At 35.6% G+C, this 17,737-nt stretch overlaps 1 protein-coding gene across 2 annotated transcripts in view; it reads right to left on the bottom strand.

The window, feature by feature from the left end:
- Positions 1 to 319: 319 nt before the first annotated feature.
- Positions 320 to 17,737, bottom strand: part of COP1 (COP1 E3 ubiquitin ligase) — a 97,594-nt gene continuing 80,176 nt past the window's right edge. For both annotated transcript variants that reach the window (XM_026669194.2, XM_026669192.2), the window contains exons 19-20: positions 7,168 to 7,212; positions 320 to 1,419 (exon numbers count right to left, since the gene is read on the bottom strand). In XM_026669194.2, coding sequence (XP_026524979.1) covers positions 1,402 to 1,419; positions 7,168 to 7,212 — 63 coding nt within the window. In that variant the 3' untranslated portion in view covers positions 320 to 1,401. The remainder of the gene's footprint in view (positions 1,420 to 7,167; positions 7,213 to 17,737) is intronic.

Below are 17,737 nucleotides of genomic sequence, written 5' to 3'. Positions count from 1 at the left end.
TACCTCATGCTCCCAGAGCTATAAGCATACTGGAGATTACTGACTTTGTATCTTTATAAGGAGAAATTTACTGGAGCACTTGTGGGTGATCTAAAGTCCTTTTTGAAATCCATTTTAGCAAGGAATAACAAAAAGCCACTGTACTTGATGGATCTTCCTTCCATCAGTTGTTGGCTCTGTCTTCAGTTCATATTTCTTCCCTTAATATGTAGGCAAATTTTTCCATGTAAAGGAAATAGTATTGCCATCACAACTAAGAAGCCCGCTTCCTTTCCCCCAAACAAGTCTTACTTTGGGAAGACAAACTAACAATGTGAAATATTTGGAATCACTTTATTTCCCATTCACTTGTACAATTAAGAATATGAATGTTTATTCAAAAAATAAGGCTACCAAAGCCTGTCCCAAAATATATTACAACATTCAAAATGCTTGGCTTTTACAAATGACACAAATAGTGAGATGATTGGAATGAACAAATTGGGGACAGTAATGTGTGGATAGGCACTGTTGCCTTTCGTGAAGCAATTTCAATAGCCACTCAAATCAGAAGAGACAGAAAGTCATTAGTTACTGACAATTTAGTGGCTTGTATAGGGATAACTATGTCGTGTCACATCTGCTCTCATTCAACACATGTCTACATCACAGATGAGATCCTTATATAGCTGGCAGGCATGAGAGCTGGTGAAGGAACAGATGGGCTTGAAAATAAAATTGCTTACATGCCCTCTCTCAGACCGGAGAGTTTGCACTAGTTAGTCGTACAGAGAGCTTCAATAGTTGAATAGTAAAAAATGGCCCAAACATATCATTTAAAAAAACAAAAACAAATACGAAATGAAATTTCACTTGAGGGTCTCAAGTCAGATGCATGCTCACAATGTTCCAGTCAGGATTAGACAGCTTACCAGATTTTTTGAACTAAACAGAAAAAAGACCAGTAGGAATAATCCAGAACATGGCTCAAAGCATAGCTCTCACAGAAATCATTCAACAAGGCAAATCTGTTACCATGCCTATCAACAAAGGGACATTGTTTCTATGTCTAGCTCAATGAATATTCACCATTCCTTTTCTGCATCAGCACCTGCTTTTATTTAAAAGAATCCATCCATTCCTCCCACCCCATCATAAACATCAGAGAAGCAATAGAATCAGCAGCAGTGAGTCTGTGCAGTTAATGTTGATGGTTCGGAATTCTGAATCCACTGTACTTCCCAGAGTCCCAAATTGCCCTAAGGGCATCCATAAAAGAAAAAAAAAAAAAAAACTCCCACCCCCAAAATGTGACCACACTCTGAGAAGGAAGAGCAAATTATCTTCATTTTGTGTCCCACTGAGAACCTCAGACGAAAGCTGTATCAAGTATTCCACTCCTTGAGAGAGAGAGAAAACCTTTCATACCAGTTCCAGTACCTGGTGGGGGAAAAAAGAGGGGAAAAATTAGCCCCAGAAACACAAAATAGCCCTTCTCTCCTAATCAAGGTTAGATGTGCTACAGGCAGCTGGGACTTTTCTTTATATGCCTGAAAATATAAAGGATGATAGTTATATCCTAATCAAAGGAACATATGTAAAGTTGGTGAGTAGAACACAATCTCCCTTGTGCATTATAACTGATGCTTAATTGCTCTTACCTCTTGCTCGGTTACTAAATATCACAAACAAAGCGACAGAGCAGCACTGTATTTAATATTAAAACTACTTATAATACTATACTCAGCTTTATGTGAAAACTGAAAAAAGCAAAGTGGCTGACCTTAGTTTTATTTTAAAACCAAAAGGTGCCTTTTTCACCACCCTTAGGCTCCAATTCAATAGAATAGGGAGCTCTCTTATGAGCCAGTGTCAAAGGACTCTTGTATCTAAAATGGCAGAGTAATCATTTCATAGCTGATTCTTCTACGTGTAACTTCAGGCTTAATGGGGTGGTTTCAATGTCAAAAGTTGTAAGTTAATAACCATCATTCCAGCATTGATATGGAAAGCAACTCAGAATATATCACTTCTGAACATGAAATCCCTCAAAAGCAAGGGATGGGGACATTAAAGCAGCTTCATTTTGAAATCAGCTTTATTTGAAACTGATTTGCAGCAAGTCACGAGAAATCAGAAAGTTCGTTCAGTTTCAAACTTGCTCCATAATTTATCCCAGCTAATGTAAAATAGATCCGTTTGTTTTCCAACTCAAGACTTATTCTTTTCAGAGCAACGATAGATAGAAAATAGAAATAACTGACTCAGTTTTATTGACCTGAAATGTTGTATTGGAGGAAACATTTGCAGAATCGAAAGTCTATTACCAATCTATCTGATAAGAACAACAAAGAAGGTAGAATCAAAGAGATGAAGTTACCTAAGTGTAATATGTGTAGCTAACAATATCTCGAATTTACCGTGAATCTGTATTACTACAAGAGAGAATGGCATTTTATAATGGGTATATCCCTCTCTCTCTCTCTGGAAGCAAGCCCTAGAAACGTTCAGATGATTCTTCCTCTGGAGGAGATAACCCCTTTCCCCAAATTTAGAACAACAAGCCAGAAAGAGCAAAAAAAACAACCAAGCAAACAAACAACTCCTGCCACAGGAAACATAGGCATAAGGGTGCAGTGTAATTTTGTTGGTAAAACCTAGGTGGACTGGAGAAAACAGATCCCTATATAAACCCAAGATATCATTTTCTATAACAGACCAGCGTATTCATAATCTATGCTAACTGTCATGGTGAGAACTAGACACTGTTTAAGCTTGCATCTGCCATGAAGGCAACAGCCTTGGCCGCTTTCTTCCTTCTGAGTTCGCTCTGCTCTTGGATTGTAAGCTGTCCCAAGGATCGGCCAACTTTCTTGTCATTATTCAGAATGGCCTCTCAGATCAGTGCTGCCACAACATTATCTATTAAAGAGAAGTTATGGAAAACTAATACTGACTGCAAGAAAGTATAACAGCTAGGGAGATGTTAACCTTTGCTGTTTTGGACTCTCAACTCAGATCTGAGGAACTTAAATGTGTCAAGAAAAGGAAAGTATATGGTAGAACTGTTAGATACCAGGACTATCTCTACTGCCAGTAAATCCAACAAGAGATCCATAGGAAAGAACAGTTCTGGTTCCTTCAGGCCTAAAATGTTGCAGATTTTTTTGAGTATTTGTGGGGAAATCTTCAGGGCTTTTTTCTCATCTACAATTCCTGTCCTGTGTGATTGGTCCTGAAAGAAGTGTCTAGTAGTATGCCATATAAAAAAGAGATTGGGCATCTCTCCTTCATTCAGCGCCATTTCCCATTCTTCTTCCTTGTTTTCCTCCTCTCCACTGCTACGGAGAGTTTGAAAACAGTACTGGTTGTCCTTGATTTACAACTATTTGTTTAGTGACCATTTGAAATTACAACGGCATTGGAAAAAGTAACTTATGACTGTTTTTCACAGCCCATTGCAACATCCCCATGGTCACATGACCAACATTAAAGACGTCTGGCAACTGGCCCATATTTATGACGGTTGCAGTGTCCCGGGGTCATGTGATAAACTTTTGCTACTTTCTGACAAGCAAAGTCAATAGGGAAGCCAGATTCACTTAACAACTGTAGTGATTCACTTAATAACTGTGGTAATAAAGTTCATAAAATGAACTCACTTAACATCTATCTGACTTAGCAACAGAAATTTTGGGCTCAGTTGTGGTTGTAAGTCGAGGACTACCTAGAACATTCATCTTTCACATCTTTCATGGGTGTATCATTGAAAAGGTGTTGCTCATCTATCCCATGTTCACATCTGGAGGTCTGCCAGATGGGTGAGGATACACTTGCGAGAAGCTGTTTTTCACTGTGAAGAGCATGGCACAGAGATATGGGGCTATGATGCTTCACTACTGGGGGGGGTCAAGCTCTTGCTCAGCCCCAGCTATCAGAAAAGTCACCCAGTATGTACAAATCAGCAAATACATGTTCAGTAATTTGCTAGCCCTGGAGTCTGAATTCCGTTTTATTCATTTATAGCAACTTTTAAAGAAAAATACAACAAGAATAAAGATACAAAAACTCAAACCAACAGCCAATAATAAAACATAAGTAAAAACTTTTGTGGAAAAGTTTAATGATGTATTATTCCCTTCCCTCCCAATTATTTCCCTAACTGCTAATTACAACCTAAATATTTGCACTTTACATTAAATGTGGTCCATTTCATTATTATTGCTAGCATTTGTTGATTTCCTCTATTGCTTTTAATTGGTCTCAAGACTCTTTTCCTAGATCCCATATTTCAAATGTCTGGATATGCCTTGCTGTGTAATACGTAGTATATAGGGAGCCATACCTGCTTAAATTTAATTAAACTTCTATCTTAACTTCTATCCCTTGTCATTGCTACTTGTCATATTCTCCCGTTTTAGTCTCCCAATCTTGTATTGTAAACAAAATTTAAATTTTCCAATGCTGTGCCAAATGTATTTTGGAAGTTATCAGCATGTACTGTATCAAATTATATTTTTTCATCTACTTTGGAATATTATAATTAAAAAATATTTGTGATTTCCATTCAAATTTTATTTGTAGAATTTTCTGAATATTTTGATGTATTTCTTTTTAGTACTTCTGAGATTTACAAGACCACCATGCATGATGGAATATTCCTTACCAATTCTCCCATTTCCAACATTTATTGTTATAGGATTTGTCTATCTTGGTAATTACTAATGGAGTTATATACTATCCTTGGTGCTTTCTGAACTTGGCTGTTTTTTTTGCAGACGTTTTACTATCAAACTAGATAATATCATCAGTATACCTATAAATATTTTATCCTAATTTTCTCTTAAGCTGTATCAGGAAGTAAATTACATTGATTTTTTTTCCATAGCATTTCTCATTAGTGTACTGTGACTACTTTTTAAAAAATGTGCATCCATTTTAACATAATGCTTAATTTGTTCCTTTTCCATACTGTAATTCAGTAAAAATTTATACACAGTATATATCCTAACAGGTGACCTTGATTTTGTATAAATGTTTGAATTCTATCATTTTTCTCAAGGTCCCTCTTTTTTTCTTAAGATCTCTTTTTATTCTTCCAGCAATTTGTAAATATACCAACCATGCTGGATTTCTACTTTAATTGAGCAGTTCTCGCTGTGTCTTCAGTTAACTTTCTGAGTCTGGCCACAGAGTTTCTGATTCTAACAACTGAACTGAATAATGTGGTGGAAAAAGGGGGAAATAATTTGATTGAGAGGGTCTTGGCAGTTTAAATAACTGACAGAGCTGACCAGCTAGGTGCACTGTGAAATTATTTCCTCCACAGGAAGTAATATCAGTACATTTCTAAGCACTGTTTCTTGTACAAGTGGGAGGATTATAACCAAAATAGGATATTCACTATTTTTTGTGTATATATTGTACCTTTAAACTAGTAGTGTATTGTTTTGGGTTGTTAGGAGGCTGTCAAAACTCCTAAAATGTCTGCATTATTTATGAATTCTTCCAATTCGCTAAGACTCTGTGCAATGTAGAATTAATGGAACAGATCTCCTGAGAGAGATTTAAAAATTTTGAATAGGCATTTAATTGCTAATTGCCTTAGTTTAATTTTTAACACTTAATTTAGAAATGACAACCGTGACTTTGTTTTTATTGTAAATTGTCATGATATTTTGATAGTTGATGTTATAAAATATTGATGGGTAAATTGGTAAAATAAAATAACTTCAATGTTCAAAGTGCTGCTATTGAGGTATATATAAGGTTCAAAGAGAGAAGATAACAAATTTAATTTTCGCTCATTTAATGACCAAAGGGAGATTCTAAACATTCCCAATCCTTTTCATGAAGGCCAGAAAATTTGAGCTTTTTATGAGTGCTACCTGGAGAGACAATAAAAAACATCTCATATGAAATCAAACAGTGATAGGGATGCTTAAAAGTTTGTGAATCTTTTTGAATTTTCAATATTTCTGCATAAGATGCTATGTGTTCTCAGAACTAGATAAACAAGCCACACCAATTATACAAATGTGTGAAAAATGTTATGCTTATTCATTGATTCATTAAGGCAAATAAATGATCCAAAGCTATATATTCATGTGTAACAAATATGTTGTGAAACATAGTGGTGGCTATACCGTTGTTTGTGCTTGTTTTGCTGTCTCTGAACCAAGAGAGTTTTCTATCATTGATGGAACTCTGAATTTGAAATGCACAAGTATTTTACAGGAAAACAACAGGCTATCTGCCCATGAACAAAAGCTCAAAAGAACGTGGGTCACGCACCAAGACAACCCCCAAAGTACAAGTCATTTGATTAAAGAATAGTTAAACCAGAAGAAAGGTAATGTTTTGGAGCCGACAAGTTATAGTCCTGACTTTAATCCTATAGAAATGTTGTGGAAGGACCTGAAGTGGGCAGTTCATGCAAGGAAGTACACCAACATCCCTGAGTTAAAGGCGTTTTGTAAGGAGGAACGGGCTAATGTTCCTCCAAGTCAGGGGTTGTTACGGCAGCATCACGTATTGGGACTTTTTCCCCCTTCGCTAAACTGGGTGTGGGGATGGCCAGTGTATGATGCATCCAGTCCACAGACCGGGAGCTTGACAGCCCTGCTCCAAATCAATGTGTAGGACTGATCAACAGTTTTCAGGAATGCTTAGTTGCAGTTATTTCTGCCCAAGAGTGGCACACCAGTTACTAAAAGCAAAGGTTCACATACTTTCGCCATACACAAATATGTAGCTTTGGATATTTCTCTTAATAAATAAAAGAAGTGGAATGTTTTTGATTCATTTGTTTTAATTGAATTCTTTTGATCTACTTTTGGAACTTGTGTGGAGAATAGATCATATTTACACTGAAATTTGAACATTTAAAAAGGTTCACAAACTTAAGCATCACTTCATTCTTTTGATTATGGAGTGTATAATATTTTAGTTGCAGCTTTTGTTTTCTATACATACCGTTAAAACTACTGCCTGCTAGACACATTACATTCCACATTTTTTCCTAATTGGACAGCACCAATTTGCAGCTGACAATATTCCCATCTCCTCAGTAGATGCAAATAAATAATTTTAATTTATAAACAGCTGTAAAAAAATGGAATTCCTAGAAAAGTCTCTTCCAATTTTCTGTAACCTTGTTGATATCCCCGTCAACATTTTAAAACTCACCTTAATTGTACCCTGACTGTTAGCAGCAATCAATACGTTGGACTCCTGCAAAAGAAGAAAAACTATTAAGTATTATGTAAACCAAGTAAATTGGATGCTGTTTGCCTTAACAATCAGATATGGTTGTTTCCAGCATTCAAGAGATGTGTAGAATTTGACATAACATTTGAGAAGCTGTGCCTGCATAGTTTGGGAACACCACCAGTTGGTGTCATAATATTTCAAACCATCTGACATCCATGAAATCACTGAGATCTGTGAACATGGGAAATAAGTGAGAAATTCAAATTTAAAGGTGCTTCAACTGAATTCCATCACTGACTACTGGAACAAACTAAACAGGCAACTTTTATTATGTAACAGAATGAAAAACGATTGAATTTAACCATAATTTTGTAATCTATGTATAATAAGACTCTTGTGTGTATCTGTAACCTTTAACTGGTACATCATAGAAAAAAACTTTTGTCAACAAAGGTACTTCAAACAAGCAAACTCAGAATGCCTGGATTCCAAAGCCCAGAGATACTTAGGTGAGATGGGCAGTGTAAAAATCTGATTGACAGATTAATCAATCAATCGATTGATCAGTCGATCAATCAATCAATCAATCCTCCCTTGGGAAAGTTAAGCTATTTCTGTGCTGCCAGGCTGCTACTAAAAATCTTCATTTTCACCATTCTGTGAGTTTTACAACCACTCATGCAATTCCTCGTTCTCTGCTTCTCCTACCCAGCAGTATGCATGTTGAGAAGGGAAAGGAGGGAAAACAGGAAAGAATCCCCTTCCTGTCCACATCATCCTGCCTCTCCAGCTGGTGTGGCACCTCTTGCACATCCCCACAAACTTATCCATGTGCACCTTCTCTGACCTGTGTCACACCTCATGGCACCCACATATATCTTTCCCAACCAATGCCACCCCTCCAACGTAAGTGCTACCTCTTATACACTCATGTACTTCTCACTCCCTGCCCCACATGCCTGCTGGCCTTGAACCTGTAACTTCTTGCTGGCAGGAGTTGCTTCCATTCCATTTCTGCTGCATTTTTTACCTGCCTGTGGTCATTTTATTTTTCTTATTTAGGTAAGGAAATATATCTGAAATTATGACCCAATGGAACTTGGATTCTTCCAATATGCTAACTGATCCTTTATTATCGCCAGTATCTTTATGCTCAACTCAGCAATTCAATTTGCTATGTTGAAGCTCTCCAAAAGTTAAATTTTTTTTATAGAATACCCCAAATCTCTATCATTGGAAGGCAGAAAATATTTGGATGGAAAAGCATATATTACATCAGTTATAAAACAAATAATAGAGTCAAGAAGCAATAAAAGTATTCAAGTATTTAAAACAAATCCTTTGGTTTAACATTAAGAATGGGTACCCTAAACAAGGAAATTGCAAGTTAAAGTAATAATCCTATTACCTATAACAGTGCATGTAAGGGCACTATTTCCTGGTTATATTAATATCTGTAATTATGATTTTTAAAATATGTATGTATGTATTGAGTTTGTATTTGGTTTTAATTGACTTTATGATTGTTTACCAGAGTCATTTGTTTGAGATGGGCAACTGCAGAAATTGAATGAATGAATTATGAAAGATCAAGGTATATCTATTAAATCAAAGACAAAGGTGAAATCAACCAATGCAACATAAAGTTGTTTTCTGAATCCACTGATATACTGTTGAATTAAGACCTTCAAAGTGACATAGTGATTTATGTGCTCTGGATTTTATGAAATCCTACCTGTTCCAGATGTATACAGCTTCTTAATTCCTCCTAATCCTCTAGTTTATTCAGAAGATGTTAGGCTAAAGTTTGGAGTATGTCCAAAAAGGCTAGAAAGTATTGCCTGCTGTCTTTTTAAAAATTGGGACATAATCCTTTCAATTTTCAATTATTAGATCTAACACGTTTTGCCTATTTCTTAAGAGTGTTTAGTTAGAATAGGGACTCACCAGTGGAGATTCTGCTTATATACCTCTGGGTATATCATATATTCTCCAGGGACTTTTCAAGAGCTAATGCTATAATCTACCTGCATTTTAGTTTGAGACAGGTGACCACTCTGGTAATGTATTGAGTTCTTTGTTAGCTGTTGTTGATAAAGTGCTATTTAATACATATGCAGGCTATTAGTCAACAAATTCTTGAATTTTTTTCTCATTTTTTTTTGAGGGGGGGGGATTATGCTGAAGACAAAGTCCACTTTATTGAGCTACATAAGAACTGTTTGGATTTTAATAATTATTTATGTTGGAATTAAAATTGGATTAATAGCTGAATTAGAGGGTTACATTTATCCTTCCTAACTCTACTTTTAATCTTTCTCAAAGCTTGTCACTGAAACCTATAGTCATGATCAAGCCATCCCTTTTTTATATTGATCTTTTTGGGCTGTCATATAATGGTCACCTGAGCATAATGCACATGATTATGCTGAAAATTAGATACATATTTCAGTTGAGTTGCAATATGAGGTCTCTTTGATTCAGCATCTGCTAGTTATTTAATAAAGCAATAATGTTCTCGAAGTTAGAACTTAATCTAAAGTGATGTTTAAGTTGAGTAATACCATCTGGATTACATCATCTCACAGGAAGAGGGCCCCTGTACAACCAAAGAGTCAGAAAGAGGGATAGGTAAAATTTCTCTGTTCCGTTATGAATGTCAAAAGAACCAACCTGAAGAAGATATGTAGGTATGATCAGAAATAATCATTACTGCTTTAGAAATGTATGCACTACAGTTTGAGTGACCCAGATCAGTATCATGCAGATGATATAGACCAAATCTAAAGGACAAATTCAGCAAGGAAAACCCATGATTGTGTTTAATACTTTATTCATGGAGGATCAAAGGAGCTACCACTTGTCTTCTTGGCTGGCCTGTGTTATTCTGATATAATTGTTAACATCTTTATTAATTCTGCCAGGCAATAAAGTATCTGTGGTAATGGTTGTTCAATATACTCAAAAAAGTATTTGCAGAGAGGACCAAAACTTAAACCACAGATTTAGCTTCCTGCCAGCAAGGGAATAAACATTAGTACAAAGAATTGACCCAAAGGATTTGCTATCTATCTGGATTAGCTGGATATGACCATAATAAGACCAGACTTCTCTGGTATAATGTCAGCTGAAATCAAAATTGATATTCTATCACGTCTTTCATTCAAACTCAATTTCACTGAAAAGTAACATGAGGAGAAACCTGACAAGTAAAGGCAAGAAATATCCTGGCACATTTGTCTTATTAAAAAAAAATAGTTATCCATTTTTTTCCAAGCAGTCTTCAACTTAGATTTGTGACTTCCTTTCTTCCCTCATCCTGTGAATGACTGATATTGAACAAGGGCAGATCACATACACATCAGAGGTGGGCAATGCTTTTCAGCCTGGAAACCAAGAAGACATTCCTAGAGACTCATCAAGGAATGCGATAATTTTTCCCCCTTTCACCCCCCCCCCCATTTTTCTATTGTTGGGAGATGTGCTAAAAGTGAAAAATGGGCACCTATTTTGGATATTTTTACTCCCCTTGCCTCTAACAAAAGCCCCAAACTCATGTTCGTAGAGTTTCTTGCAGATTTCAGCAATACTCTCTTGGAATTCTCTAAAGATGACAAAATGGGGGTTAAGGGGAGTATACGTGGCCTTTGGGACACTTTAAAATACAATGTATTATAATATCAAGTCCAAGAAGAGCAATTAACAGTGGCTAAAAATAAAATTAATTGGCAAATGAAAGCTATTAATCTCGTCTTTACAATATGCCAGAAAGCGGAGAAAGAGCACATGAGGCAGAAGGAGGCCAAGTCAACGTTTGGCTTAAGACTGAACAAGAACACTGATTATCAAAGTTATATATAGTAACTTTGCCAAATGAATTTTATTTTATGTGTTCAATTTATTTAGCTGCCGATCTCACATGTGTGACTCTCGCAGCCCATAGTTAAAGTAGCAAAAATCAAAACACATGTAATAAACTACCCTAACCAAGGTCCAACAAAAAAATTAAATGTAAGTCATATAAATTTTCTAAATAAATAAATAACATTAAAAACAAATTAAAACAAACATAAAACAGAATATCTGAGAGTACCAAGCAGCAGGTTACGAACATCTCACAGACTCCATATCTCCATGGGATCCCCAACCTGATGGCAAAATCATGTCTCCAGCATCTTCTAAAAGGCCAGTTGGGCAGAGGCAACCCAACTCAGGGGAATGATCCAGAACGCAAGTTCCATGGCACAAAAAGGCTATCATCCTGGTTCCCAAAACTCCTTATTAGATGGGACCTATTACATACACCCATCTGTTGGATTTCATGGAATGGGAGGATGTAATCAAGAAGTGGTACTCTCTGGCCCCATGCCATTATAAAATTAATACGGCATGGGACAATGCAATCATAGCAGACCAGAACTCTTACAAAACTTTGAAAGTCATCAGGCCAAATAATATAAATATGTTTAGAACCATATTATTTAATTTATAAAAATGTTTAAAAACTATATCCATTAGTTACATTACTATTGTAAAAAATGCAATTAATTAACAAAAGTGAGCCATTTATTTCATCTTTGTTTTAGATGCTATCAAGAGATGGAATTCTAGTTATCTGGTTATATGTATCAAAAAAGTAAATTAAGGTTCTAAGAATTAGGAGTTAGCTTTAGCAGGGTACAATACTTGATTATTTCTTGATATTAGTGAAGCTCCTTACTCTCCCTACCATAAATGTTAACTTTTCTGTATTAAATTACAATCTCTTTAAAAATAATATGAATACAATTTGAAAATAAGTCACTTTAATTGAAGTGAGTAGTTAAAAGTAACCAAGCAACTGAAAACTTTTTAATTGCTTGACAAGCCTAAACATAAAACTGCATATAGGTAGATTTTATGTTATTATTATCAGACCAGCTGTCCTTCTTTCTTTATAATATTTTGTTCTATTTTTGTTTTAATTCACACTGTTATCCACATCATGATTAATATCCTACTTCTCTAAGACTGGGAATATTCACCCAAGAAAAATTACAGATTTTCAGATTTTTAAAATGTTCTTATATTTGCAACTACTTAAAATGAAATCGAGCCCCAGGTTTTTTCACACTGCACATTTCACATTCCACTGATCTTCCTCAAAAATCCTCTAAATTATCTTTAAAATTGCTTAGTATTTCAACTTTCACACTCATGTCCCTGTGCTGAAGCTGCAAGTGTTTCCACATTCTCAAGAGAGAATGAAGTTTTAGCATAACAGGACTCCGATCCATCATATGTTTTAATCTTGAAACTCGTTGACAGGCAACAAATTGTCAAAGGTTGCAAAACAGAACCAATTAACACAAATATATTTATATTTATATTTATATATATATATATATATATATATATATATATATATATATTATATTTATATTTATATTTATATTTATATTTATATATATATATTCCAGATAATTGGAATAGTTTTTGCTTTTTGAAATCTATTTAATGACATTCACTGAATAAACATTGTTATTTATACAATAAATAATAGTCAGATATTTATTACTGGGAAACAAGGCCCGACATTCCTGATAAAGTTGACAATAATATCATACATTTATTAAATTGAGCATTATCACTGAAGGACATAAATAAGTGATTTTTGTGGAATAGTTTGGAGATATTTCCTAATTCTAATATGAATTCTGAGGGTCGCACTGCATTGCTAAAAAAATAAATGGAAAAGGCATTTATTTTTCTGTATGTGATTACCACATAAAGAATATGAGAAAAGTCATTTTAAAATAAAATGTGTAGGGTTTTATCAGGGATGTCAAACTCAAGGCCCGGGGGCCGGATCTGGCCCACGGGGTACTTAGATCTGGCCCGTAGGGCTGCCCTGGAAACAGCGAAGGACTGGCCCGCAGTACTTCTGCCAGAGAAAATGAGGTCCCGAGCTCAGTTTTTGACTGCCACAGCCTCCTGCACCCTCTGCCAGTGAAAACGGAACTTGGGAGGGTCGCATGCAGCCGAACTCCATTTTCACTGGCAGAGGGTGCAGGAGGGCGTGGCAGCCGAAAACAGAGCTTGGGAGCCTGTTTCCACTGGCAGAGCGCTTGGGTCAGCACAGGCGCCCCCAATAGGAGTGATGTTAAGTTGGCCACGCTCATCCCAGCCATGCCCACCCTATCCCACGGAGGTCAAACACAACCCTGATATGGCCCTCAATGAAATCGACTTTGACAATCCTGTTTTAGATGGTTAGATATAATCTGATCAAATTCCTTTAGTGTTCCAGGAATGTATTTTTGATTCAAGAAGTAACAGTTCATTATATAAAAGGTAATCATTAGCAAACACAATCAATGTATTCCATTTTGCAAACATAAAGTTGGAGTCCATCTCCAGTATATTTCTGGTCAGTTGTATATTTTAATAACTAATTTTAATTAAAATGTTCATTATAAAGCAAACTCAAAGATGAAAAATAAATTGAAGAAAGAAAAGCAGAAATCTGGAGAAAAGATTCATGGGAAATATTAAGATCAACAAATGAAGAACAATTTTGATTGTAAAAAGAAGTATACATCTTCAAAGGATAATTCACAAGCCTATGAGCTTTATTCTTAAGTTTCTAAAAAATAGAATCTATGCATTTGGACACTGTGTGTTGGGGGCCGCCAGCTGCCAGCAGACTCGGACAGGGAGGAGGTTGGGGAGGAACTTGGGTTAGTCCTGGAGTCTGGGGAAGGTTCTGATGGATGCTCTGAGTCTGAAGCAGAGATAGGGCCAGGGCCATCTGACATTTCCCAGCTGCCTTCAGAGTCAAGTGGGGAAGAACAGCTGGAGCCTGTTCCAGATGAACATATGTGCAGAGCTGTCAGGAATTGGGTGTGGTTCCTCAAATGGTCATAAGATGGAGCCAGAAACCTGGGTTGTTAGGCTTGTTGTTGCTAGTTGCTAGTTGGTCAATGTTCTGATGTTCGCTGTTTTTGGTTCTTGAATTTTTCCCTATTTCCTGTTGCTGATCGTCGTTCTTGGATTGCTGTAAGTCTGTTACTGAACTGTTTATGATACTGGACTTTGATATTTGGATTATCCCTGGACTGAAAAACTGACTGCTTTAACCGTGTATGACTTGGACTGCTTGTTGGACTTTGCTTAACCGTTTACTGGAAGTAAAACCTACATTTTAATATTCAGTGTATCTGTGTGCTGGTCATGTGTTATTCAACATCACTCTCACTACATCTCCCTGTGTGCGCTCATTCTCCTAACGGGGAATTACCTCAACAAAAACAACTAAGGAACAGGGGCCGACTCGGAAAGAAAGGCACATATGGACGCTGAATGGCCCCTCCCTGAGGAATAAATATAAGCAAAAGGGGAGTGGTGGTTTCAGGAGACAATTAGTTCACTTATTATTATGAAGATTTGCTTATCATGGTTCGTGCCTTGGGTGACTCCTTGCCAGGAATTAATTTACAGCTTTGCAACTGGAAACTCTTAGTCTTGCAATTATCCAAGGAAGGATAATCTGTTCTTGCACTTAACCCTTGGAAGGATTATTGCCGGGGACAACCAAAATTTAGTTGGTATAAGCTGCATGTGTGTGAGTGCCATGAATTCACAGTAACTAAATAAAGAGGGGGTTTTCAGGACAAGGAGTCTGTTTCTTGGTTCTGCTAAGCCTGGCTCAGAAACTGCGGCTATATTAACATTTTCATATTAAGAATTCTGTAACTAGGTAACACATAGACACTTTTGTTAAAAACTTTATTGTATGGAATGTCTTTTTGTTACCTGTTTGATATGTCTATCTGCACTGAAAATTTTAAAAGGAGTTATCTCCTACATCTGTAATGATTTCTTTTCACAAGGCTTTTTTTGCCTTAATTATCAATGCCAATAATACAGTTACTAAAGGAGACTATTTTGGACTTATAACTTTGAAAATATAATTGCATTCCTCGTCTACAATATTTTCTCCTGTGCATGTCTCTTCAAACCCTTGATAGATAATATAAACCAAACTTAATTTTAAGTCTCTAACATACTTAAATTCAGTTAATTTATTAGTAGGCTAGAAATAAAAACAAACAAACATCCAGAGATGCGAAGAGAGTAAGTTACTTGAAACAAGTTGTAAATCAAATGATACTGCAATATTTGTAGTTGTATTGGATGTGTCCAATGTTTCAGAATGCTTCTGATATGCTTTCTCTCAATTCTTAATAGCTGATGAGAATTTCAGAAGTGCCCCAAGTCGAAAATAGCTTGTTGCATTTCTATTTTATGCTAGGAAAAAAAACCCATAATCCCCAGAACCCCAATTTCATATTCAAAACAGCAATGTCACACTCAAAATGGAGTAGACTATAGAATCACTGACTAGAAAAGTTTCAAAACTAAATGTTTTGCCCACCCCTAGTATTTAGTTTCTGTAATGAATTAAACTGAAGGCCTGAGGGCATGTTAATTCCATATACTGTTTCCTTCTACTGACACACAAAATTAGATTCCAAAATAGTAAAAAAAAAAATATTTGCAGCAGTTATAGGTACAATCATAAATTTAGCCATTACATATGTTCCTTTTTCTGTTTTATTAATGTCCATAAGAGAATTCCAGTCAGCAATACATGTAGATATTGTCTTTTCTTTGATCAAAAAATTTGACAGAATCAATGTAGCCATCTTAGCAAGTCCCATCATCTTCACCAACCATTCCTCCATAGGTAGTGCTAAATCTTTCCATTTTTATGCATACAATGATCTCATTACAGTTATCACATACAAAAACTGTTATCCATTAATCCCCAAAGAAAAACCACTGGTCTCAAACGTATATGAATCTTTAAAATGGTTTGTATCTGTGTATGTGACTTTCTAGCTTTTTTGACTAAGAAATGTTTCTGTAAATAACCAGCTGCAGCCCTGTACTTTATTGGAAAGGCCACCTTATTAAAAAAATAAAATTGATGTAGAAAGCATTCTGAGTACACATTTCTATCATCTGAAAATGGGTATTTTGTGACTGGTCATGGCCATGGTCAACAATGAATGCACATAATTCTAAATGCAACCAAAGATATACTCCAACTAAGCCTTTGGAGTTAATTAATTGGAGCCACTATAAAAAACTATTATTTTAAATGAAATTGCACTCTCTCCCCCTAAAGGGCATTAAGGCCCAATTACTTAACAGTTTACAGTATCCTTGGGAGAGAAAATGGCACACATTTCCCAACCTTAATTTTCCCTCCCAGTATGCAATGAACCATTAAGGTACTACTTTACCTACTTCTAAGCTTAATGCACAGGACAAATTATAAGCAAATACAAAATTTGAAATTGTAGAAATGGTTTATGTCTACGCTGCACTAAAGTTGAGATCTGGCAATCTGACTTGCATTTGCTTTTAATTAAGTTTCCCTACATTCCCCTCCCTAATAGAGTAGCAAATGTTTGCATGATTTTTTTATCTGTTCATATTGTACCAAAAGACTGGGCCCCTTTGTTGATTTATAACAATGAAGTCCAGATGTAAGTCATCAGATAACATTTACTATATTCTTAAAGAAATAAAGAGTTTCACTGAATCAAAATGTCCACCTACAAGAGAAGCTACTTGCTCCATGGTTCACTATTTTAACCATGCTTTCCCACCCTATGCAAATCAATTATCAGATATTAACATGCTTACAATTTTAATTAAGAAAAGAGTACTGCAGTTATCAAAAAACGGGTAACACTGACTTAACTTACCCAAGTTGTGATAGATAACTTGAATTTTTTTATGGAATACAAGAGTAATAATAACTTCATTCATGATTTTTCATAGTAAACAGCAAACAAAAATCTCTTATGTTATTTTTAGTAAATCTGACCTAGATGGAGCTATAAAAGCTTCATATACTACCAGTGGCATCTTTTCATGAACATCTTTGGTTCTCTTGCAAGATTTGCTTCTTTATAATTCTTGACTTTGGGATGTAAGTTACAAATAGAGACTCTAAAGCCCAATATTGCTTAATTACCTAGCTACCTAGCTTTAGATCCACTGATGAAATGCAATATAATAATTTCACATATTATTTTTACTTGGTGAATAGTTAATTAGATGTGCACATATAACTGATTTATTGACATAATGGGATTAAAATTTAATAATGTACATTATTAATGTCAAGGTTAAGTCAATCTAAAGCTTGCACCAAGATCTTCATTATGGGATGGAAGTATAATTAACACAGCTAAGAAAGAATTAGAGGAGACATGAAAGGGCAAACTGTGAAACTCTCTGATTGCTGTTTTCCACAGAGATATAACACTATTTCTATTATTCTGACTGGGATTAATTCAATAACATAAAGTTGAAAATACCATGTCCCACAATGGCTTGTCAAAAGGAAAATTATCTTTTCTTTACTACACAATATTTTCTGCAGCTACTAAGATTGTTGGGCGAGCAGGCACAAAAAGAGCCAAGGAGTACTCATCTCTAATGATCTAAGTGTTAGAGCCCACTGTAAGTACATAGCCAAAAATGCATT

This window comes from Notechis scutatus, chromosome 3, assembly GCF_049901735.1.
Source record: "Notechis scutatus isolate UNSWTSFEM ecotype Mainland chromosome 3, rNotScu1.2, whole genome shotgun sequence".
Classification (NCBI taxonomy): domain Eukaryota; kingdom Metazoa; phylum Chordata; class Lepidosauria; order Squamata; family Elapidae; genus Notechis; species Notechis scutatus.
Note: the sequence above shows the minus strand (reverse complement) of the source record. Positions and strands in the feature narration are given on the sequence as shown.